The sequence below is a fragment of the Vicugna pacos genome, chromosome 14 (genome assembly GCF_048564905.1).
Source record: "Vicugna pacos chromosome 14, VicPac4, whole genome shotgun sequence".
NCBI classification, from domain to species: domain Eukaryota; kingdom Metazoa; phylum Chordata; class Mammalia; order Artiodactyla; family Camelidae; genus Vicugna; species Vicugna pacos.
The window spans coordinates 66,628,778-66,654,812 of NC_133000.1; the positions used below are offsets into that span (position 1 = coordinate 66,628,778).

General features: G+C 41.6%; 1 protein-coding gene across 4 annotated transcripts in view; it reads left to right on the forward strand.

Annotated features, from left to right (window-relative positions):
* BIVM (basic, immunoglobulin-like variable motif containing) overlaps positions 1-25,647 on the forward strand; it is a 55,320-nt gene extending 29,673 nt beyond the window's left edge. For 3 of the 4 annotated variants that reach the window (XM_072976514.1, XM_072976510.1, XM_072976511.1), the window contains 14 exons: positions 3,961-4,136; positions 5,688-5,803; positions 6,283-6,369; positions 7,285-7,345; positions 9,475-9,618; positions 11,595-11,802; positions 12,138-13,232; positions 15,127-15,374; positions 15,732-15,851; positions 16,012-16,225; positions 17,852-17,996; positions 22,078-22,278; positions 23,217-23,301; positions 24,981-25,647. In XM_072976514.1, the coding sequence (XP_072832615.1) occupies positions 3,961-4,136; positions 5,688-5,803; positions 6,283-6,369; positions 7,285-7,345; positions 9,475-9,618; positions 11,595-11,802; positions 12,138-13,232; positions 15,127-15,374; positions 15,732-15,851; positions 16,012-16,225; positions 17,852-17,996; positions 22,078-22,278; positions 23,217-23,301; positions 24,981-25,556 (3,476 nt within the window). In that variant the 3' untranslated portion in view covers positions 25,557-25,647. The remainder of the gene's footprint in view (positions 1-3,960; positions 4,137-5,687; positions 5,804-6,282; positions 6,370-7,284; positions 7,346-9,474; positions 9,619-11,594; positions 11,803-12,137; positions 13,233-15,126; positions 15,375-15,731; positions 15,852-16,011; positions 16,226-17,851; positions 17,997-22,077; positions 22,279-23,216; positions 23,302-24,980) is intronic. The other variant, XM_072976512.1, reaches the window with a different exon arrangement.
* Positions 25,648-26,035: the final 388 nt, after the last annotated feature.

Sequence of the window (26,035 nt, forward strand, 5' to 3'; positions counted from 1 at the left end):
TCTCAGGTCGTAAATGCGTTGTCAGAGTATGTGTGGATTCAGCAAAAGGAGCTATTGATTTTAGTAAGGAGACAACTTATACACAACAGAATATTGATAATTTTTTAAATAAAGTAATATGATGAAGAGGATAATAATGATGATTATAGTTTTTGGAACATGAGGAATTGAAATACATTCGCAATGAATTTTGGCTTAAAAGTTTTATGCCAGGTGCCTTATGAGAAAGGTTGGTTTTTTTTTTTTTTTTTCAAAGCACATGTGTTATTGCTGCCCTCTGGGGGTTCCTCAAATCACTGCTTTCTGAAGATTTTCTTCGTAGAACTGTACGTGAATGGAAACACAGCCTTCAGCGTCAGGAAACCTTAAAACTTTAGCAAAAACTTAGATCATTTTATGTTGCAGCCCATGTGAAGAATTAATAATTTGTAAGATAATTGAGATGACAAGTGAACTTAAGCATTCGAATTTTTTAGGAAGTTGTCCAAAATAAAGAAAGATAAAGCATTTAATTTAGATTGTCTATTTTCAGATGACTCAGAAGTCCTTATGGGACATAAAGTCATTTTCATGGGGTTATTAGGTTTTTCTGAAAGAATGGATCATTTAAAGAAGACTGTTAAAGATACTCCAGTTATGATGGTTACCTCTTATATATGTGTGTAGGTATATGTGTATATATTTATGTAAAAGGAGTATATTTGGTTGCTATTCTATAATTGATTTTGCTTTGTTTTGTTTTCATGGGAATTTCAGTTCAAATATCTGAAATATATTCAGATTTTTTGGTTTTATTAATGAAGAAATTATCCATGACAACTAGTTTCATACTTTACTCTTGGATCCCTAAAATAAATTATTTGGTCATCTTGCCATTTCTAGCTGAATGTCTTGTTTGTTTATACAGTCTAAATGTTTGTGTCAAATAATAAAGAATTAATAGTTAAACTTTTGTCTCTTATGGGCCTTAATATTTGTAAAATGCATTTAAGTTTATTTGCAAAATGTTACACTTTCTTTAGTCTGTGCATACTAATAGGGGTTAGTTAAATTTTACGTTGCCTAACAGCACTAAAGTAATTTAGGTTTTTTTCAAAATGTCATTTGCCCTCTGGATCTTATCTGTAAAATGGTTTTTGACTTTACTTCAGATTTAACTTTTCCAGCCCTGGGATGAATTTATTGTTGTCCTTTAATAAACTTACTGAAATTAGACAAATCAAATTATGCAAATATTTTCAGCTTGCCTAATTCTATGTATTTCTCCTTTAAGAATTTCAAGCTGGAAATCTCAGTGCTGGCTGACAATTGGCACTATGTGTGATTAATTTAAAAAAGACCCATCTCTGTCTCTATGATGTAAATTTTCAGGCATACCTATGTTTAGCAATCTGTGTTTTAGAAACTTCATATCCAGTTCTTGATCTGAAGTTAGATTTTCTCATTAATTATAAAATTTAAAGCAAGAGGCCAACTAGAAACTTACTCCGTGCAATACAACAGTGTAGCAACCAGAAACAAGCCGATTAGAATTGTATACCCAGTACAATACAGAGCTAAGCCAACACCAAATCCTGCTTCCAAGATGGGACCTTTATCTGACCACATCTCATCAACCTCACTACTGCATTCTGCTTTCACTGGGGTTATTGCAACTAGTTTTAAAACTGGTTTCCTTCTAGTTTATTCCTCACATATCCACTCGGGTGATCCTTCAGTCACATTCAAGAAACCTTCAGTGACTACACACACACGTCACTTCCTCCTATTGCTCTTCTTGACATGCACCTGCCACAGTGTCCTTGAATGGAAGTCCGCTTCTGTCCCAGGGCATTTGCATCTGCTCTCCCTCCCACCTCACTGTTTACTTCCTCGCTCCTCTTATTCACTCATTTAGTCTTGTTACCTCTTCACGTAGCCTTCCCTAACTAAAAAGCCATTGACCCTCCAGTCACACTTTGGTTCTTTTACTCTGCTGTATTTTTTTCTTGGCACTTACCAACAACCTAACAAATACATCTATTACTTGATTTTCATTGTCTTCCCCACTAGAATGCAAGTTTCTTAGGGATAAGGACCGTATCTGTTTTGTTCATGGCTGTATTGTTCATTGTTATCCCTAGGATCTTGGAAATCCCTGACATGAAGTAGTACTCAAATGTAGGAATGAATATAAGAATAGCTTGCTTTCCACTAGTTATTTTGTTATGTAATGTTTATTACATTAATTGTTGATGGGCCTAATTTTTTATGGTAAGTTAGGTAATGTGCATTCATTTAAATATGGAACTGTTCAGCTCATTTGATAGCAGACCTTTGTTGTCTCCTCTGTGCTCTGGATGAGGGAGAGCAGTGCACAACAGTATGGTTTAGACAAGTCATGGAGCTCAGAGTCTGGATTTTCCCCTGACTAGATTGTAAACTCCATTAGGGGAGACACTTTGTTTTATTCAGTGCTGTATCCCCCGTGCAGAGAAATATTTCTGCCACATAATAGGCAAGATGTTTTTGAATAGGAGTGTATAATTGGAGGTCTTAATCTCGGCTGAGGGAGTGACCTGTAGACCGAGACGTAAGAGTAGGAGGTCACTAGGCTGAGAGATGGAAGAACTGATTCAGGCTGGGAAGGAGCCTGTGGGAAGACCCTGGAGGCAGGAATGAGCTTAGTGGTTTCCAGGGTTTGAGGGAAGCCCAGTGGCTTGACATGAGACAGGAGAAGGGAGCAGAGGGCAGATCATTCAGGGATTCTTAGGTGGTGGGAAGACGTTTTGGATATCATCCTACAGGCAGTGGGAAGCTTTCCAAGGGTCTTCACTACAGAGACATTGTGGGGGCTGCAGTAGCCTGGTAGCCAGTGCAGATGGGAGGAAAGGAGAGGGCCTGAGAGTGGTCACTGCCAAAGTCAACACCTAAACGGTGGGTCAGAGGAGCTGGCAGAGAGACGGAGAGCAGAGAAACCAGCAGACTGCTGTGCCCCTCTCTTAAGAGCAAAGAGAAAATAACCTGTTAAAAAGTGTTCTTTTAAAATATTTTTTGGGGGGTAATTAGATTTATTTATTTATTTTTGGAGGAGGTACCAGGGATTGAACCCACGACCTCATGCATGCTAAGCATGCACTCTATCACTTGAGCTATACTCTCCCCCAATAAGTGTTCTTTAGTAAAGCTTTAAAGTATAAGAAAATGCCAAGAAGAAAATGTAAATCTGTTGTAATCACAGCAGAAGATCACTCCCCTTAATATTTCGATGTCTGAGCTTTGTTTTTTACTATTTAACATACTGCATATGTTACAAAATAGAATTATACTTTCCATACTTTTGTAACCTGTTTTGCTTCCTTTAATAATTTGTGACCGTCTTCCTTAGGTGCTTCTGCAATTTCCATTTTTAAGGGATCCTTGGGTTCCAGCAAATCAGTATAATTTCATTAAAAAAGATCTGTTAGAAGACTTTTAAGTGATTCTTCATATTTTCAGTATTATTAACAAACATTCTTATAAGTAACTCGTATTGTAAGTCTGTGATGATTTCCTGAGGATAAATGTCTAGAATTGGAATTCTTATGTAAAATAGAATGCAAGTTTTTAAGTTTTTTGCTATGAATTGCCAAATTGTTCTCCAAAAGAGTTGTGTTAATTTACTAAAATTCCATACAGGTTGGTAGTTTTTTGTTTGCTGGTTTTTTTTTTTTTAAAGAAGCAGTTCTTTGCAGTTAGACTTTTTAAATGACCTATATATCTCTGTAAGATTTTAAAATTCAGGATGTAAATAGTGGTAATGGTTTCACATAAACTTACCTGATTTTAGGCAGATTCCATCAGGGCTCAACATTTTTCGGTTTCAAGTGAGTTGTGATGAGGGCTCAGTTTCAATGTTTGGTTGATATCAGGCATTAGGAATTTGAAATTGTGAAGATGAGGGAAGAATTGCAAAATGTTTTCCATTAACTATTCTTCTAGATATTAGCATTTGGTTAAACCAAGCACTTAAAGGAGTCCGGGATCGCCATGGGAACTCAATAGAAAATGCTCATCTTCTCACTTTGTTTCATCGGCTCTGCAAACTCTTATTTTTTCGAATTCGTCCTATTTTTGTGTTTGATGGGGACGCTCCACTATTAAAGAAACAGACTCTGGTGAGAGTTATCTGTGTTTTTCTTTCTGCATTCTTAGAAAGAAAGAAAAGTTCATGTAAAATTTAAACTTTCTCCTGAGAATTTTGGAAACCAAGACTTAATTTGACATATATTCAATTTAATTCAACTTTAAAAAAACTATCTTGAGCCAATAGACGCTTTTTCTTTTTAAAAAAAGTGTTTGTTTCTGAAAGTGTATTATGGGTGCAATGATAAAATTTAAGTCGTAATAAAACTACTAATGTTACAGTCGGGAGTTTTCCCTTCAGAGTGTCTCCTTAGCTGTTCTCCAGCTGCTCTCGCCACATTGCTGTTGCTCAGAGCATCATAGGGAAACACCTCCCTGAGCAGAGCTGGCGCACCCTCTGAGACAGTGAGCCTTCTTTTAAAGGTGAATTGGATGTCAGGAGTGAGCAATGCTTTAATGGCACCAAATGTGATTAAAGTAGATTAAGGAAGGAAATTGGACAGGGTGTAAAAGAATGAGAATGAATTTCCTTATTCTGAAAGTCATTTAAAACAATGTTGGAACAATGTTGTGCTTTGGACTAATCGTGTGTGCCCCCAATGACAGCACCGTTTAAATATAGGACTTTTATATGTTGAAAAGGTCAGCTCATCACCTTATCACTGTATCAGACAGATACTGTTGAACTGAGGACACAGGGCAAAAGTAAGGATTTGTAAATGCTTGGGAACATTTGTGGCCTCAGTGAAAGGTCTAGACTATTCAGATGCAGTTTTTAATTATCCAAGGCATACTCTATATCAGGTACTCTTTGGAAGGATCAGAAAGGGAAAGAACTTCAGAACTTACTATCTCGTAGTTGCAACTTTGTACTGTTTAATATCTTTCTGGTTCTCCCACCCCAGGATAGAGGTACTAGCTAGCCTTACTGTAGTGATCACACTGCAATATCTAAATGTATCAGATCAACACGCTGTCTGCCTTAAACTTACATGATGCTATATGTCAATTACATCACAATTAAAAAAAAGAAAGGAAAAGAATGTTTTGGTATAGAGAATATTTATATTCAACCATAAGTATGGAGACTATTCCATTTTTCCCTGTTTGGACATTTCTTACAAGGTATTTCTATAAATTTTAGGATTTCTTATGACATAGTCTTGAATGTGGATTACATATAAGTAATGTATTTCTATAAAAACTAACATTGGAAATTGGTTTTGGCATGACAGTGGTGTAATAATCCATTTTGAGAAGCATTTACTTAATTATATATCATTAAGTTTTAGGCTTCTTGGGGACATTAAAGGACATTTAAAAATAACTGAAAGTAAACTAATATAGTGTAATAGTCAATCCATTCAGTAATGGTTGGAAACTCTGGGTGTCCTTTACACAGCAGAAACCTGAAGACATTCACTCATATGGCAATTGGAAAATACTGAAACAGCCAGAGTCTGAAAACTCAGACAAACCAAATTCCATGGGGAAAAAACCCTCAGACACTGTATTTTCACACTGTATATGTTTCTGATATACTAATACCTTGAAGTAAAATCCTGTATCTTTTCTTTTCATAGGCTAAGAGGAGGCATAGGAAGGACTTGGCATCCACTGACTCCAAAAAAACTACAGAGAAGCTTCTGAAAACATTCTTGAAAAGACAAGTCATCAAAACTGCCTTAAAAAGCAAAAGGCAAGAGGGGAATTACATTCATTTCAAAGATGAATTTAAACATCTTTTATGTTTACATTGGATTCTCAGGGCTCCCTTTCCCCAGTTTTAATCGCAAGTAGAAAATAGAGGGTGAAATGAGAGGAATCAGTGGGATCTCCTTTTGGTCTGGGAAACAGAAGTGGTGAAAATTCTCTGCTCCTTGAGAATCAGCTTTGACAGCGAGAAGGAAAGCCGCAGGGTTGCCCTGCATGCACACCTGACATTAACGGCTCTTCTTCCTGCCGGACCCTGAGAGGCAGCACCAGGTCCCCTGTTTCTCGAGGCTGCCTGTATGCTTCTTGCCACAGCAGCGGCTTGGGCAGCCAGTGGGGTGGAACCTGTCGCCCCCATGTGCCCCCTTCTCTCCTCTGCAGGGTCTGTGTGGTTAATTGGGGGGTGTTACTGACTCTCAAAATACTACTTCCTGTCATCTGTTTAAGGCTCAGTGTCCTTTTCAGGGAGGAAGCACTCCCCAGTCTTACTCAAGTTCAGAGAGATGACGACATCTATGCTTTGCCACCTTTACAGGAGAAAGAGAAAGACAGGTAAATGTTTTAACTCTTTAAAATGTTACTGCTGTATTCAGACAGACATAAACCTTTATGTTTTGCCTACATGATAAGGCATGTGGGAATTAATGCATCTGAAATAAGCATTCTTGACACTGTTTAGATTATTTTTAAAGACGAAATTGCTAAATCGTCTTTGCTAAATCCAGTGGGCACTCTGCAGTTCCCAGCTGAACACAGCGCCCGCACTGTCCTGCTGCGTGGGAACCTCGCTGGCTGCTCTTCCTGCAGCTGGCTGTTAAGTGTCAGCAGCTTCTCTGGTCGAAGTGCAGGGGAGGGCCAGTTTGCCTCTGTCCCCCCACCTGCCCCCATTCTGTTTCCAGGGGCTCCTGTGATGCCAAGCAGCTTTTGCATCTCCACTGCCACCGTCATCTGGTGTCGAGGTTACCATCCTGGCTCCCACACTTCTTTCTCTGTCTCTGATCTTACCCTTTTGCAGGAGCCCCTCCCTGCCAAGCCCATTCCCTGTTTTGTAAGTGTTGAATCTGTTCAAACTCAAACCTGATATTGTCATTTCCTTCTTAAAATACTCCCTAGCTTCTCATTTCTTCAGGACAGAACTTCAACCCCTTAATCACATGCTTCTCCAAGCAATGCAGTTGCAGGAGATTTCAGAGAGCTTGCATGACCCCCCAGATTGGGGTGGGGTGACTCTTTATCGCACCTCTGGCAACCTGCTCTGCCCTTGCGATGGAAGGTATTAGGTCATACTGTGACTTTTCACCTACAAGTGTCCCCACCGTAATGCGGCCAGTGACGGCGCACCCCTTGCCAGCTTGTTCACCGTTGTGGCTTCTGTAACTAGCAGCGCCTTGTGCTCAAGAAATATTTTTGTGAGTAGTCGTTAAATCATAGATGCTGTAAGTGTATATTTGTATGCTTGACTTTCAGTTCAGAAGAGGAAGATGAAAAAGAATGGCAAGAAAGAATGAATCAAAAACAAGCATTGCAGGTATGGAAATAGTTTTTGAGTTCAGGAGTTATTCTGTTTGAAATGAAGAACATGAAAATGAATAATTTTAATGAGATAGTATGAATTTATGAACATTCTTGATAAGAAAGACAGATGCCTTCTTTATTGTGTGTTTATGTATGTATGCATATGTGTGTGTGTATAAAATACACATATGTTCATACATGTATATATGGAATTATGCATATCTAGATACCCAAAATAAGCCACCTTTCTTTTGTAACCAATAAATACATATAAATGCTTGTATAAAAAATATGGAAAGCATATTACCTATTAATAACTTCCGTTAACATTTTGCTGTATGTTAGTACCCCACCTACCCCTAAATAGTTGAGTACCTGTGTGTGTGTTTGGGTGAGTGTGTATCTATCAAGGGTGCATGGATACGTATATATACACAAAGATGCATGTTTGTGCATGTGCTGTAGTTAACCTACTGCTGTGTAACTCACAGGTGTGACAGTGGTCTTCTATCATCGTTCTCTCTCACTGTTCTGGGGGTTGATGAGCTCAGAGAGGCACTTCCCTCTCAGCATCTCCCAGGCAGATGCAGTCCGACTAGCTGGGGTCGAAGTCTCCTCAGAAGCCTCCTTACCCACGTGCCCGGTGACTGACACTGGCTGTCAGCCAGGACACCTGTCTGTGGCCTCTCCATGTGGCCTGAGGTCTTGCACAGCTTGGCAATGTGTTCCCAGGGCGGGCGGCCTATGAGGAAGTGCCCCCAGGACCCGGGCTGCCTTTTCCGGCCAGCTTTGGGGATGGTGTAGCCTCCCTTCCACTACATTCTTCCATCAGCAGCTGGTTTAGGCCAGCCCCTACTTAATGGGAGGGGAACTAGACAAGAAGAGGGTCAGACAACCTGTGGACATGCTTCAAAACCACCACCACACTTATTTTAATGAATAACATTTTTACAAATTGAAGTTGTACTATAGATTTAAGTTTTTGAAAATTTTCCCAAGTTTCTCAGAATAGTGGGTAACTTTCTTTGATTCCCAAGCTCACTATTTCTTGTGTGTTCATATTATTCTGGTACATCTGATAGAAGACTTTTGAGCTAAAACTGCAAGATTCTTCAACTCAGGGAGGTCCTGCATTATTAATGCAGAAGTGAGAGTGATCTTGGGAGAAGACCATGGACCGTGTGGTCAGAAGGACCTGCAGTTAGTTCCAGGCTCCTGCTCACTGGTTGTGAGATCTTAGACAATTTAACTTCTCCAAGGCTTTATTTCCTTATTTTTAAACAAAAGTAACATTGATGCCTTCCTTGGAGGGGTGATGGGAGCATTACTGAGGGAAAGCACGGGAAGCCCTGACAATATGACTGGCTGTCCTAAGCGCTCGCTGCTTTATGCACACACACAACACACATACATACAGGGAGGCACATTATTTTATTTTATTCTCTTTACTAATGAAGAGTTTTATAAATATTTTGCTAATTAGTTGAAATTTAGAAAGATTTTACACTTTCCAGGTCTGTGGAATTTCTCACTTTTAATTTCACTTTCGATTTTAGGTGCAAAACAAAGCTCATTTAATTGAGGGGATAATAAATATTGTTCAGATTCACAAGGCTCATCTCTGCCCCGGGGCCTTTGCATTTGCCTTTCCTGCAGCCTGGGATGCTCTGTCCCTGAGCAGGTTTTTGATGTCTTTCATGTCCCTGCTCACAGGTCATTATATTTAGTAGGGTGTTTTCTATCAAATAAATGTTTTTCTCTTCCTTTTCTTCTAATCAACTGTCATGTCAGGTCAACCTGCTTTGTTTTCTCATCATCATCATGTTCATTTATTTGTTTATCATATGTCTTTCTCTACACCTAAGAGTAGGGACCGTATGTGGCTTGGCACCTTGGCACCTCAAACAGAGCCTAGCACATTAGAGATGCCTGTTAGGTATTTTTTGTTTTGAATGAATGGATGAGTGAATGGATATGTTCCCTAATCTGCTTACTCACTTTGATGTCTACTGCAGATAATGTGGTTAGCCTATTGCAGATCATGGAAGACTCTGGTTATAAGCACAAAAAATATCTATCATGGTGAATAGAATTCAGTGTATAAAGTGTGAACTTCATGGTGTTGGGTTTTACTCCTCACAGGAAGAGTTCTTCCGTAACCCTCATGCAGTAGATATTGAGTCTGAAGACTTCAGCAGCCTGCCGCCTGAAATAAAGCATGAAATCTTGACTGATATGAAAGAATTTACCAAGCGAAGAAGAACATTATTTGAAGCAATGCCAGAGGTGAAATATACAACAGCACATTCATGCTTAGAATTAAGAGCTTCAGCAAAATTTTTCATGAGAAAAAAGGAGAAAATTGATAAGCGTAGTTGATACGACATCCGTTTCCAGGAAACAGCATTTGTGTATCTCAGAGATCCTATGAAGCATCATATATTTATGAGTTTGAACTTTTATATACTTTTTGAAAGAGGCCTTTCTTGGCTTTCCACCCAAGACCAGGTCTTGCCTCCTGCTCTGTGTTCTCATAGCACCTGGAGTGTCTCTGCATATTCTTAGCATCCTCGCTCACCTCTGTCTTTTCAGCACTCAGTTCAGTATCTTTCACACACTAAGTGCCCAGTGTACGCTTAGTGGGCCAATTCTTAGGTAGTTCATAGAGGTTATGTTGACCCATAGTGTACGTTGTAGAATTAACAGTAATAAGAACCTAATCACAGCGGAGAAGTTTGTTCTGACGTGAAACTGCAGAATCTCTTCCTCTGCAGCCCTAGAAATGCAGTTGGATCTCCATCTTCCCTCTTCCTCCTTCTGGACAATGGTAATAGGGAGTTTGGTGGTAAATTCCTCAACCTGGAGCATGTGGTGGTGGCTTCACAGCCACGGAACCCTGGAGAGAGGTGGTCTGTGGAGCTGGGTAGTGTCGAGCCTGTCTCCTGGTAGTGCTGCACCACGGATCGCTGCCTCTCGTTGGTGAATGAGTTTTGTTTTCCTTCCTGCTCGTACAGCCTATTCTTTCTGGTATCTTTCTCCCTTAACTCACTGTAGGACAGAATATAAATCTTGCAGCGTTACTATTCCTAACGAGTGGATGTTTTTTCTACAGACTTTTGAACATTTCTTAAATTGATACCAAATATATGAAAAAGGCAGGAGCTGATTTCCCCATCGCCCCTTTCTGCTTTTCCACAAAGAACGTGAACGTAGGAAAATGCTAAGGTGTACAGAAGTAATATATAAAAGACAGAAGAAAATTTATTTTCATTTCAGGGGGAAAATCTGGGCTCAGTCTGTCAATCAGGCATTTTATTTCTTGAGCATGAAAGGGTCTCTGGCTGGTCTTTGAGGAAGTAGGATTTGGATTAAATAAACAACAGTGGGAGGGATGGGAGAGAGAGAGACGGTCCCTGAAGATGTGCTCCACTTGATTCTCTTTCTGCCACCACAGAGCCTCTGGGACTGGGGGGCCAGGGTGGCAGGGTGCACAGCTCCTGGCTCTGTCATCCTGGCGGCTGAGGGGAGTTCTGAGTCATACAAGCTGGACCTTTGTCCTGTCTGTACATTGGGCAAATGCAATGTTGATAATAGTAATGTTGGTAATTAAAAAGAGTAATAATTGTAATAGTAATAGAGGCAGTTTAGTATAAGGCTCAGCAACCTGCTTTTGACCCCAGATCTACCGCTTAACGAGCCGTGAGGCTCTGGAGAGCTTACTTAAGCTATTTCAGTCTCAGTTTCTTCGGTTGTAGAATGGACATGATCACATCTGTCTCATCGGTGGTTTAGAATAAAATGGGGTAACATGTATAAAAACACTTAGAAGGATGCCTTACTTAGGAAGTGCTTTATAAATCAGGTTAATAACTGGTTGCAGTGACTTTCTGTGTGTCCTTTATGGACCAGGGGCTGTGCTGGGCACTTGAGTTCTAAAAGATTGTCTATCTCTTAGGTCATAATCAGAATGTCACAGTGCCTGGCATGCATTACACACTCAATAAATGTTTTTTGAGTAAGTGATTAAGTCATTAACAGTATCCATGATTTCCTTTCTTCTGCCCAGTTCTTTTTGTTTGAAGGATTGTTCTTTAACAACGCAATCATAGCTTTTCCCTACTATACAACTTTTACTTTCCTAGTATGAAAATGCCACCAATGAAAAAAAGTCAGTTGTCCTTTATCTGCACTGGGGGAAAGGGATGGAAATATGGGAACATTATCTGTATTTAATGTAAAAACATCTATTTCTTTTGCTTTAGGAGTCCAATGACTTTTCGCAGTACCAGCTCAAAGGCTTGCTTAAAAAAAACTATCTAAACCAACACATAGAAAATGTCCAAAAGGAAATGAATCAACAACATTCAGGACAAATCCAAAGGCAATATGAAGATGAAGGAGGCTTTCTGAAGGAGGTAGAGTCAAGGAGGGTGGTCTCTGAAGACACTTCACATTACATCTTGATAAAAGGTATCAGATACCATCACGTACTTGATGGTTAAAAACCAAAAATATGTTGTCTCTCAATTCTATAAACTACCACCCCTAGATAATATGAAGTCCTATTAATTTATTAACTATGATTATTTATTATTAGTGTAATAATAATGTACACAGGCCATTAATGTATTAACTAGTATTGTACCAACTCACTTTAAAATCAGTTAACGGATTCACTCTTAGTTATGATTAAATGGAAATGTGTAACTTCATTTAGAAGAACCCCTATGCTCTTGTTCATCTCACTAGAAGCCTGCTATCACTCTGTGAAACTACATGGTGAGAATGTTTTAATTTTTCTCTAGGTATTCAAGCTAAGAAGGTCGCAGAAGAGGATTCAGCATCTCTTCCTTCTTGTAGTGATGTGCCCAGCAGGTCTTCTGATGTGACGTCATATCCATGTGGAAAACTGAAGCCAAAGAAAGAGCCCGAACCTTTCCCTCCTTCTCCAGGAACCTCCCTGGCCGTGCAGGATGCTATGCTGGGAGGCAGCACAGAAGAGAGTGAGGAGCAGAGGCAGCCGGGCGGGAAGAGCCTGCCCGCCCCTGCGCCCGAAGGCTCGGTGTCACCGCAGACCCTCCTGGCTATTCAGAAAGCTCTGGATGATGATGAAGATGAAGACGTGCAAGTGTGTGCCAGGAACCATGGGCAGACACGAGGGTCAGGAGCGAGAAGGCTGCTCTCAAGCAGTTCTGATGAAGAAAGTGATGAAGGGCCCAGAGTGAGGGATGGGAAAGGAGTGCTGCTGGCGACAGTGCCTCATCCAGACAGTGAGGAGCGTGTCACCAGCGCTGCTGATGAGAAAGAGCCTGCAGACCCAGCCCATGTACCGAGCACTGTCTTTCCTCAAGGCCACGGCGTCCCGCAAGAACAAATGTCATTCATTCACCTGGTGAAGGAAGCCTTTCAGAAGAGCAATGAGGCTCCAGAGGACAGAAAGGATCTAGTCCCTTTAGAAGGCGTAGAGGTGACACCTGGGGATGCCCCTGGGCTCCAGAGTGGAGCAGAACCAACACCACCACCTCCCGTGACTCCAAGTTCTGTATCACGGAATGAAACGTTTACCAGAGAGCTTGAGTTACAACGAGAGATTCTTCCACCTGAGGATAAATTTGATATCTCTGTTCTTTCACGTGACCATGGAGCAGAATGTGAAAAAATTCCTACTTGTGAAGTTGTTGGCACTGCCAGTTTGCAAGAATCGAGTAACGTGCTAAGTGTCCCTTTCGAGACAATAAGTAGCTTGGGAAATGTAGAATCAGTTAATGCCAAAGCGTGTGAACATGTCTCGAAAACCATCCAAGAACATGAGACCGTTGCATCTGCAGGCCGAGATTCAATTTCAGTTCCAGAGTCCACGGAGCCAACGGAAATCGACTCTGAGGAAAGTGAATCTGATGGTAGGTGCTTGTGCTCTTTGAGAGAGAAAGACAAGTAGGATTTCACTTCTGCAGGAACCGAGAGAGCCTTTAGTGTAGTCCAGTTCCCACTTCATTCAGGTGATGAACTGGAGACCCAGAGAAGCAAAGTGACTTTCCCAAAGACACACAGCTAGTGATGGAATCTTGACCTTTCCTGTTTGGCTACTCTTTTTATTGTTTTTAAAGGGAGGGAGTGCCTTAGTTGGAGAAAGTAAAGGTGAGTTTTCCTTTAATTTTTTTTTAACTTTTTATTTTGAAACAATTACATATTTTAAGAAGTTGAAGAAATATTTGAAAGCACTGTATTTCCTTCAGGACCTCAGTGGCTGGCATTTTACCACCCTGGCTTTATCATATCTCTCTGCCTCTCCCTGTATGTACACATGTATATTTTCTATTTATATGTATGCACACAATCGCTCCTTATTATTTGCAGATTTCATATTTGCAAAATTGCATACTGGCTAAAATTTCTTTCTCACCCCAGAGTCAGCCCTCACGGTAGTGTCTTTGTGGTCATTGTGGACATGAGGAGAATGGCTAAAAAATGTGAGTTGATGTGACGTTGCCAGCTGAGGGTGGCAAGGTGACACCACCTTCTTATGTCAGCTCCCCTGCAGAGGTGACCAGAGTGTGGAGACGGGAGAGAGCAGTGCCGGGTAGACCAAGAAGCTCCAGCTCTAGGGCCATCAGATGGGGTTTGAATCCCAACTCTGGCACCTGTGAGTGGGGCCCTGTGTATACCCACAAGTTTCACCCTGGTAGCTGCAGTTCCAGTCCAGCGTCACAGACCTCATTCTAGACTCTGCCTTCTTTTTTTTTTTTTAATGAGGGGAAAGTAAATGGGTTTATTTATTTATATTTGGAGGAGGTACTGGGGATTGAGCCCAGGCCCTCATGCATGCTAAGCCTGCACTCTACCACTGAGCTATACCCTCCCCGCTTAGACTCTGCTTTTTTGATATTTCCCTTTCTAACAGTGAGGAGCCTTCCATCATCTTCAGTGTGTTTACTTATTTGCTCATTCTCTATTGTAACCATCTCTCCATCTCACCGGCCTCCTCCTTGGAGGAGGGCTGTCTCCTTGGCCCCACCCCGTGGCCCCAAGAGTCCCATGTCCTGAGTGTGACCTCAGACCCAGCCTCCACCTGAAGTGAAGGAAGGGAATCAGTAAGTACTTTTTAAAGAAAAGAAAAGACATCAAGAGAGGAGGGGAGGAAAGTGGAAGAGGAAGAGCTGATTCTCCTGAGTCCTCATGCAGGATCTTTCCACTAAGTCACAGCTTTATTCATTCTTTGCTGTGTTCATAGTGAAACAGCATAATAATATTTTTAACAACTGCCATGACTGTGTATACCCTGATAATCTCTTTGAATTTTATTTAAAAAAAATTTTTAGCTCATCTTTTTTGTTTTTTGTTTTTTTAGCATGGCCAATTTTTATTTATTTATTTGTGGGAGGTAATTTATTTTATTTATATATATGTGTGTGTGTGTGTATTTGTTTATTATTATTATTTTTTTTTAGTGGTGGTATGGGGGATTGAACCCAGGACCTCATGCATGCACTCTACTGCTTGAGCTATACCCTCCTCCTGAATTTTAAAACGATACCAGTTAACTTAGAGAACATTTTTGTATAAAGCAAATATGTAAATTTTTGAAAGCTGGGTTTCTAATTTCAAAGACAGTGCCAGTGTATCTAACTGAAAGTTTAATAATAGTATACTACAGTTACATGTTTCCTATTGCATTCAAGCCTCTTGTTTTTTTAGGGTAGAACATTTTTCAGGACCCCTTGGAAAGCTCTTGATGATTTCAGGAGATTTTAAGGTTTTAGTTATAGGTAAAGTGACCTTATTATTTTGGTACAGGAAGTTTCATTGAAGTGCGGAGTGTAAATAGTGACGATGAACTTCAGGCTGAGTTACACGAAGCTTCCAAACCTCCCTCTGGACAAGGTGAAGAGGAGCTGGTGGGAACCGAGAGGGAAGAATCCCCCAGGGACTCCGAGGGCCTCCTGAGAGACCACTCTGAGAGAGAGGCCATGGATCCCGAGCCACTTGAAGAAACTGCGAGAGAGGCAGACGATGCCCCCAGTGAATGGCAAGATATTGATCTGGTAATAACACGGCGTTGTGTTTTCACTGATTGCTGAGGCAGCCGGGTTAAGTAGCTCTGAGTTTTAAGGAGTTACCGGGCGAGTACTTAGTAGCTGTTTGCACACACCTTGTTCCTGCTGATGCCTCCTTTTCTGTGTAGGTTGCTGTCTGGGGTAGTGTCCACTTTCCGTGTGACTTAGTGAGGGAACCCTAAGGATATCACAGACTTGCTGAGAAACGCAAGTGGAAAACTTCATAAGGAGAAAAATCTTAGTTGTAACTTCAGTCGGACAAAATACAGGCTTTTTTTTTTTTAATAACACATGAGCTTAACTGGGTTATTAACATAATTATCTACAAATGAATCTACTTTATAGGAGGAGCTGGAGACCCTGGAGAGCGACCTTTTAGCACAGCAGAATTCACTGAAATCTCAGAAGCAGCAGCAGGAGCGGATCGCCGCTACCGTGACAGGCCAGATGTTCCTGGAAAGCCAGGTGGGTGCACCCGCTGGGGCCGTCACCTGCCGAGATCTTTACTTAGTCAGACTTCCTCAGGGAATGTGTGTTAAACAACCTGGTTGAGCACTGCTCCTGCTTCTGGCTCGAGGCCCAGTACCACATCTCCCAGGGTCACCGTGTGTCTGTAACCCTCCAGGAGCTTCTCCGCCTGTTTGGCATCCCCTACATCGAGGCTCCCATGGAAGCAGAGGCTCAGTGTGCCATCCTGGATCTGACCGATCAGACTTCTGGAACAATCACTGATGACAGTGATATTTGGCTCTTTGGAGCACGGCATGTCTATAAAAACTTCTTTAATAAAAACAAGTTTGTAGAATACTACCAGTATGTGGACTTTCACAACCAACTAGGTAAGACTTCCGAGTATGCTTACCTTCTGCAGTTTCCCTTCAGAATTTGTATTACGAATTTTTTCTTCCTGAGAAACTAATCTGATGCATTAATGGAAGTGGTAGATTTTAAGTTTTCATAGAAATGATCTTTTGATTATGTAGAAAAGTGGGATTTTTAACATAGAACTAAGAAATTGAAAGCCTAGTACCGTTTAGACATCTTGTGCAGTTTTTAATTATCAGGCCTGGTGACACTCTGCTTCCCTGAGCTCTCTAGAGTAAACCAAAGGCGGTGTAGAGGGGAGGCGGGGGGGAGACGCCTCATGGTCCCATGTTGTTTCTGGCAGTGATCCTTTGTCCTCCCATTCAATCAGCAAATACATACTGAGTGATTCCTGTGTGCCCATTGTTCTTGGCAATGGGGAATGGGGAAACAGCAGGGAATAAAACAGTCTAGTAAGAGAAACAGGTGATAAAAAATACATGAATCATAAATTGACAGTGGTATGGGCCATGTAGAAAAATAAAGCAGTAAAAGAGAGGTGACAGTGACCTGTGGTCACAGGAAGTGCATGTCCCATGTGGTCAGGAAAGGCTTTACAATAGGTACCTTTTGGGCTGGGGCCTTAAAGAGAGAGGAAGCAGGTGTTGTGGATACCTTGTGGAGAAACATGTCAGACAAATGGACTGGCATGTGCAAAGGCCCTGGGGCAGAAGCCTGCTTGATGTGTTCTAGGGAAGAATGGAGGCTGTTAGGGGCTGACTTGTGTCTCCTCAAAATCCAGATGTTATAGTCCTAACTCCCAGTACCTCAGAGTATGACTGTGCTTGAAGAGAGGATCTTTAAATGAGATATTAGGGTGGACCCCAATCCAGCCTGACTGGTGTCCTTATAAGAAAAGTAGATCAGGACATAAAAGGAAGAAGCAGGGAGACAGTCAGCTGTGAGCCAAGGAGAGAGGCTCAGGAGAAACCAGCCCCGTGGCACCTTGATTTCAGACTTCTAGCCTCCAGAACTATGAGGAAATAAATCCTCAGTCTGAGTACTTTGTCACGGCCGCCCAGGAAACGGATCCAGAGGCCAGCAGGAGTGAATGAGAACAGTAAGAGTTCACATCAGAGAGGAAGGAGGAGACTGAAGTCAAGTGGGGCCAAGTGTGCTGTGGAGAGGACCTGCAGGTGGGCTGCTCTGTGATGTGGGAGAAGGAGGGCAGTCAAGGATAGAATAGACTCACTTTAACGAGAGATACTCAGGAAGGAGCCGGTGGAGCAGGGAGAGGTGGGGGTCCAGGTCTGGATGTGTTGTTTCTGAGATGCCCGTCTGACATCCCAGTGGAGAGTTAAGGGAACAGTTGAGGATGAGTGACTGTGGTTCAAGGAGAGATCCAGGTTAGAGAGCTGAATTTGGGGGTCAGAGTTTATATGGCATTTAAAGCTGTGAGGATGGATGAAACTTTAAAAATCCTAACAGAGCTATTTTTAAAAAAGAATCTGTTTCAAATAGTAAAAGCGAAATGTCTTTCAACATTGGATAAGGATATGTATGCATATATATTAGCTACGTAATAAGATGCTTATAAATGTTATGTCATAAATGTTAATAAAATACCAATTTTAAAATATGTAATACTCTTACTCTTACAGGATTGGACCGGAACAAATTAATAAATTTGGCCTATTTGCTTGGAAGTGATTATACAGAAGGAGTACCAACTGTGGGTTGTGTTACAGCTATGGAAATTCTCAATGAATTTCCTGGACACGGCCTGGAACCCCTCCTAAAATTCTCGTAAGTTCTTTCTTAATTTCTTTAGTTCAGGTACTTGGAATATAGATAAATGGTTAAACAGAACTATGATTTACGTCATGAACTGTCACAAATCATTGTCCTTTGAGAAACCAGGAGGAGGTGTTGGTTGGGGTTACTCAAGTTTGTTTGCCCTTTTCTAGAGTCTAGAGTTTGACAAAATCAGAGACAATTGTTTTTGAAGGTGCCAGGCTTCTCCGAGTTTAAGGGCGCATGGCCAGTCCTGTGGGGCTTCCCAGGGGTGTAGAAGTTACCATTCCATGCGTTCAGGCGTTTACTGAGTAGTGACTATGTGCCAGATGTCATGATAGGCTGGAATAGGGAAGATGACTAAGTCACAGGCTGTCCACCAAGGGGCTTGTGCTTGTACATGTGTCTGTCCTTCTGTGTGCTGAGTGTTCTGAGGGAGAGCGGCCCGAGCAGGGCATGGGGACACGTGCCAGTGGCGTCTCGCTGCGTGCAGACTGATGATTCAGTGGTGGGGGATGGGTCGCCTTTGGTGCAGGACCCAGAGCGGTGCTGTGCTTGGAGTACACTTTTTAATTTTTTCTTAATATAGTAGCTTTTTTTTTTTATAACAGAGATACTGGGAATTGAACTCAGGATCTTGTGTATGCTAAGCATGCACTCTACACTGAGTTACACCCACTCCCCAAGAGTAGTTCTTTTTTAAGGTTGCCCCTTGGTGGCTTTTTAAAAAAAAAAAAATTAAAATACAATTCACACACCATAAATTTAACTCTTAAGTACATAATTCAGTGGTTTTTAGTCTGCTCCCAGGTTGTGACGGCATCTTTTAGTCATCAGTTTGTCATAAGATACTGTTTGGCAGTTGTTGATTTAATGATTCTTTAGTGTTCTCTACAGTTGTAGCTCCTGTGTTTGAAAAATTCTGGGATGTTCTGGTCTGAAGATTCGGTGGTTAGAATTAAAACTTAAATACAAAATCGAGTGACTGCTGTCCTCCAGCCTTAGCACACATACCAGTGTTTATTTCATGCTCTCTCCATCTCTCTTCATAATTTTATTGTTGTTGAGGCAACGTATATACTGTAAGTAAGTTGTTAGGTTGCTTGTAAGTCATGATATATAAATAACTTGCAAAAGTACAAATCACTTTTATTTTTTAAAATTTTTTTTAAAAATTAGGTTTATTTATTTATTTTACTTTTAGAGGAGGTGCTGAGGACTGAACCTAGGACCTAGCTAAGCATGAGCTCTACCACTTAAGTTATATGCCCCCTCCCCTAAAAGAGTTTTTTGTTGTTTTTTGGGGGTTGTAAGGGAGGTGATTAGGTTACAAATAACTTTTATACAAATAATAAATATGTACTAGAAAATGATAAAATATGAATTAGAACGATTACAGGTAACATTTTGGTTATATAATTTTAGGCTTTTCTGCGTGCAGGGTACTCATGCATTTTATATATAGTCACACACATGTATAGACAACTATACTCATATCAGTGTGTGTTTGTTACTGTTTGTTACAAGAATGGGATGATGCTATATACTTTTGTGTTACTTGTAACTTATGTGGTGATAGAACAGGGCCTATTATCAACAGTGTATAGACTTACATCACTGTTTTTAATGACTCCGTTGTAGTCTTTTGATATAGCATGATTGAATAATTTAATCAAATGCCTATTATTATGTCTGTTTTTTTTAAGGTCTAAACGAACACTGCTCTGAGTGACTTCATAGCCGTATCTTTGAGTTCTTACCTGAGTATTATTTTAGGATAAGTGAAAGTGGCCTCTAACTTTTTGATTTGGTGTCCTGGTTATTAAATTTTTTTTCATGTTTCTTGACAGTTTGCAGTTCTGATCTAGCGCATGCCTGTTTATGCCATTTTCTTTCTTCCTCAACAGTTTTTGGTCGCTCGTTGCTGTTTGAGTGGTTACCTCTTAAAACAGCTCTGGCGGTTTCTGCCCCAGCCTGCCGGGCTCTGCAGGGTTGGATGGTGCAGTTAACGAGCAGGAAGACGGAGGAAGAGCAGTGAAGCCCAGAGTGTGGCCTGCTGTGTTCTCACCAGGCCCGGCCAGTCCCTCCCCCGTAAAGCAGAGCTCCTCCGGGTCTGCAGCCTCAGTGGAGCCCGGCTGTGTTTGGTTTGGCCCATACAGTGTGCTCTTTTTTAATTTTGAATTGGCTACCCACACAATTGGGGCAGGTTTCACAGAAAATTTTGGATTTTCTTGGGAGGAAATTAAAAAGCTGAAGATACTGAGTCCAAAATTCCAAAGAGGCCAAAAACAGAACAGCAATTCCTCCCCACTGGCTTGGTCAGGGCACAGATTCTTCAATTTTACCACAGTTGCTGCCACTCTCTGTTGTGTATCCACACACCCCGACTCCGCCACCCCCCCACCCCCACCCCAGCTGGTTGGCAGATGCCCTCTTTCCTTTTTATGTGAAGTGTCTGGGCCTCTTGCTTTAAGGAGGGGTGAGCTTTTTCGTTTGAGGAGCTGACAGTGTATTGTGCTGATATTCCAGGCTGGCAGTTATGATGACTATTTCAATGAAGAAAATTCAAAAGAGAGTAGGGGAGAATTATAGGTGTTCTCCCAGTGCACTCTGAGCAATATTGTAAAACTGGTGAAGGTAGATCTTTTTTTTCCCCTTTGGCATTTTGATCCTGCACGAAGACTGCAGTTAGTCTGTTCTAACACTAGATGGCGCTCCTGCACTGGGGAGATGGCACACTGGCTGAGAGCAGGTCTTGTGAGTCAGTTCTTAAGTCTAATTAAGTATGTGAAGTGGTGAAATGTAGTTTTTTTAAAGGTTCTGTTGAATGCATAGATTGGTGAGGGTTGTATTTATGCTTTTAACTCTTCTGCCATTCCTGTTTCCAAGTTGTTTAGGTTTTTCTGGTTATCTGTTGCCACACCACAAACTACCTTACACCTCAGTGACTTCAGACAGCCCCCGTTACAGATTGTGCTCAAGACTCCGCAGTTTGATCAGGCTGTGTGGGGATGTCTCGCCTGGTTCCATAGCTGTCGGGGGCATCGCAGCTGGGCTGGGGGGGCCACTTGAGATGGCTCACACGTGGCTGGCAAGTGGTGCTGTCAGCTGGAACGCAGCCCGTGCTTTGCCCCCGGGGGCCTTGGACTTGGACCCTCTCCATCTGGTCCTCTTCACCAGCTGGAGCTTCCTCACAGCATGTCGGCTGCTTCCTCGGCTAATATTCTAAGAAACAGGAAGTGGAAACTGCAGTCTCTGAAGGCCTGGCACAGTGTCACTTCCTCAGCCAAAAGCCCAGCCAACTCAAGGGGAGGGGACACTTCTTGTTGGAAGGAGGGTCTGAGAATAGGGGACTATCTTTAACCCACTGTAGTGATTTGTGCCCACAGTGGAAAAATTGAAAAATGAATGAAACATAAAAACAATGCAGTTGTCTCCTCACTTAGATTGCCTAGCACACGGTAAAATAATAGGTGTCCATACTTTTTATTATTTTAAGTGTCCCTATTTACTTTTCCTCTCTTTCTCCACATATATGCATTTTCTCCAATAATGGGATCATACTTGCTGTGGAGTTCTGTTTCACAGTTTAAAATTCTAACACCTTTTTAGCATTTTTATTTTATTAAATATTCTGGGTCCATTATTGTAGTTGACTCAAGGTGCATTACTTCATTTGACCACTGGGAAAGAGACCCAGGGGAGCTGTGACTTCTTTGCGAGTGTGGGTTCTGGAGGGAGATCGTACCAATCCCAGCTGTGAAATCTTGAGCGAGTGACTCCTGCTTGAGTTCAGTCTCCTTGTCTGTGACATGAGGACGGTGGTAGGAGGTGCTCGTGTGATGATGGGGCGTGTAGAACAGGTAACACAGTGTCACACCCAGAGTAAGCTTCCAGTCTGTGTTTGCCATCCTTACAGATTGTGTTAATAACACACAAAAAAGATAACATTGTTATTCTGTAAGTCACAGACTTCGTTTTGGAGCTGGGACTTGAGTTTACATCTCTGAACCTTAAACGTAGGTCTTTATCTGCAATGCATCTACTGTAAGGTCTCCCTGCTTCATGAAGACTTGTCTCCTTTGCATTCTAGAGAGTGGTGGCATGAAGCGCAAAAAAACAAGAAGATAAGACCTAATCCCTACGACACCAAAGTGAAAAAAAAGCTACGCAAGTTGCAGCTCACACCTGGCTTTCCTAACCCAGCTGTTGCGGACGCTTACCTCAGACCTGTGGTTGATGACTCCAAGGGCTCGTTTCTGTGGGGGAAGCCCGATCTTGACAAGATTAGAGAATATCCTTTCACTTCGTAAAACATGAGGAACATTGAGTCAAATGCGTGTTTCGATTTAAAACTCACGGAGCATGAACTTGGATCAGTTTTTCCTTAATATTGCATTATCTGAGATGCTCCTTTCAGTTCCTTTTTTCCCTCTCCTTAATTTTTTTCTTTTGTGGTAAAATACCCGTAACATAAAATTTACCGTCTTAACCATTTTAAGGGTACTGTTCAGTGGTTATTAAATACGTTCACACTTTTGTGTAACCATCGCCACCATCCATTCTCATACCTCCTTTCATCTTGTGAAACGGAAACTCTGTACCCATTAAACGGTAACTCCCCATTCCCCTCCCTGCAGCCCCTGCCCACCACCTTTCTGCTGTCTGTCTCTATGATTTTGACTGTTGGAGGCCCTCATGGGAGTGGAGTCATACAGTATTGGACTTTGTGTGACTGGCTTATTCCACTTAGTGTAATATCCTCAGGGTTCGTCCGAGTTGTAGTCTGTGTCAGAATTTCCTTCCTTTTCAAGGCTGAATACTATTCCATTGTGTGTGGTGTCACATTCTGCTCATCCATTTATCTGTGGATGGGCGGCTTGGATTGCTTCCATGTTTTCATTATTTAGTTATTTTTATTGAGATCTTATTTGAAATAAGCAGTGAAGAGCACTAGTAGTTACAACCAGATACTGTTCACTTTGAAAGAACAGGAAATTTGATTAGTTTTGTTCTTTTTATTCTATTTATTTTTTCTATTTTTTATTTTTATTGAAAGATAGTCAGTTACAATGTATCAATTTTTGTTTTTCTTTCATCATTTGAATCTTTATAAATATGAAAAGCTTTGAAGGTATGGGGAATGGAATCAAGGATGGGTTCTTTGGACATTTTTATTTATTACCTGTTTAAATGTCTCTAAAAACATGTATAAGTCTTAACTGCCTGCATGTTTTGTCAGCGGTATTTTGGCTGGAACAGGACGAAGACAGATGAATCTCTGTTTCCAGTGTTAAAGCAACTGAATGCCCAGCAGGTAATCCTGGCAGCTCTTTGCCTAAGTTCAGGCCAGAGAGTAAACGCAGGAAGGCTGTGAGGCCAGTGGCTCTTCTATGTTAGGGCACGTGATAGACATTTTTAAATGATTGTGCTTTAGAGAAGAGAACAGAGGAAAACAGAAAATGGGAAAACTGGACTTTGTCTTCAATCTCCAATTTCACTCTTAGGGCTGGACTTTGATATCCTTTCATATTTTGATTTTGAAGAAAACAGTCTAATAGTGGTTTGCACACTGAGGTGTTTATGGTTAAACATTTTACCCTTTCAGGGCTATTTTCCTTTTTTAAAAGTCTAAGAAGGGCCCAGTCCAAAGCAATCCTGATCATTAAGTCTCTTCAAGTATTAATGTTCTTTAATTCTATACGTGAATCATCCAAGGTACAAATTCAGTCATGGTGTATCGATGGGAGAGATTTCTGAGGAGAAAAGAGGCCTCTGTACGGCCCTCAGTTCCCCTGTGTAGGTGACTGTGTCTTGCTTCTCCATGAGTACGCACCTGTCCACGCAGAAGCCTCCTCCCACCCCGAGACAGCCCACACGACGCGCGTGCAGGCACACAGCTCAGCAGAATTCAGACCATATCCTGTAAGGTCTATATTTAAATTAAATCTTTTCCCACTAGGTTGGGTTAATTTTGAAAAAAAGTAAATATATAAAACTGAGGCGGACGACCTTTCCAGGAAGTTTCCTATTGTTTGTTTGATTGTTTTCTGTACTGGAAGCGCTGAACGCCAGCTGACAGGGAAAACCAGTTGGCTTAGTGACTGACTGCTTCTCAGTTTCAGATAAATCTTGCTGTAACATCTTTTTCCCTTTTCATTGTAGAAGTTAATATGTTTACTTCCCCAAAATTATTAAGTGAAAAAAAATGAATTAAAATTACTTGTTGTTTGCTTCCTCTAACACAGATGTTAACATTGAGGTTTATTTTCTTTTATTTTTCCCCTCCTTCCCACATATATTTATTACCAGACATAAGTGCAATTTGATATAACTGCCCCCCCAGTCACTGGTTAACGTTAAGGGTTTTTCTGTGTACTGCATAGCTTTCATTGTTTGAAGTGGACAGATCACATTTCATCAAAGAGATTTAACTTAATGGGTCCCGTTCACTTAGTGGACCTTGAATTCTCAGGTTTTCATATATAATGCTGTGATGAACATCAGGCTTATAACTTATCCAACATGTAACTTTTTTTTTTTTTAAATAGAAGTACTAGGGATTGAACCCAAGACGTCATGCATGCTAAGCACATACTGTACCACTGAGCTATGCCGTCCCCCAAATATAACTGTTTTTAAAGAATTTCTTCTGAAAGTAGATGTGCTGAACAAAAATCAAGAATATTTCTCATGACTCCTAATGTATAATGCTGTGAAGTTGCCTCCTCAAGGTGTTGTGTGATGATGTGTCTTTTGATCTGTGGACAGAGGACTCAGTTAACAGAAGTGGTGCAAGTCCTGTTTTAAGTGTGATCTCGAAAGTAAAATTTACTGTCAGTAATTCATTTAGGAGAGAGTGGCTTTTGAAAGAGAATGAATTAGTATTTTCTGAAAGAGTCACCCAATGCCAGTAATCAAGGTGGAACTCTTTGATTTGCTTTAGAAAGTTTACTCACTCATCTGATTTATCATTATCTTATTTCATTTTTTTAGACGCAGCTCCGAATCGATTCTTTCTTTAGATTAGCTCAGCAGGAGCATCAAGAGGCCAAGGGCATTAAGAGCCAGAGGCTGAACCGCGCTGTGACATGCATGCTGCGAAAAGAACAAGAGGCAGCAGCCAGTGAAATAGAAGCATTGTCTGTCGCCTTGGAGAGGGAGGCTGAGCCCCCTGATGGGGAGAAAGGGGGGACCCCGAAGAGAAGCTCGGCAGGTGGATGGAAAGAGGCATCCAGCCCCAAAAGAAAGAGGCTGCTGGGTTCTAAACGGGACAAGCCCTGCGGTGGGTTTCTGGGGGAGGCCTACCTCTCGCAGTCATCTGATGCGTCTTCAGGTGAGGACGGGGAAGCTTTCTCTTTGATGAATGCGCCCAGGGGCACAGCAGCCGGGGAGTCGGAAGTCGGCCCTTCAGAGGTGCGGGACCCGGGCCGGCTGGCCCCTGGGACCACCAGCAGCTCCAGTGAGGACGACGGAGAGCTGGCACCGCGCGTGCTGGTCACCGCCAGGTCTGTGTTTGGGAAGAAGAGGAGGAAACGCCGAAGTACGAGAGGAAGGAAGAGGACAAGCTGAACACACGTGTGTCCTGTGGAACTGCCCACAGCCTGACATTTCGTCATGAATTTGTTGTGAGGAAACGATAGAATTAAAAGTATTTGCACCATCTCTGCATTCGCCGTGTGGTTTTTAAAAATACGGACGCCAAACTTGACGATTATTTCTTCACATGTCACATTTTTTCTAGTGTCTTCCTCTTCATTGACTATTTCCTTGTAGTCACAGGCTCTGTCCATGTTTCTGTTATTAAAGCATTAAAAAGAGGAAAAAGGGTTTCAGTTGAATGATGCTCACTCAGTCGATAAGAAAGTCATTCTTAGTTCTCGCTCCACGTGGGCAGGTGCCCCCGACTCGTACAGGCCTGCCCCCCACCACTTCCCACTTGCCCTCGGGGTCCACTCAAAAGACTAGTTGGGGAGACCTTCACTGTCACAGGTACCAGAAGAGTGTGTTTTCTGTGGTTTGAGCAAAACAAGTAGGAAGCCTACATGGGG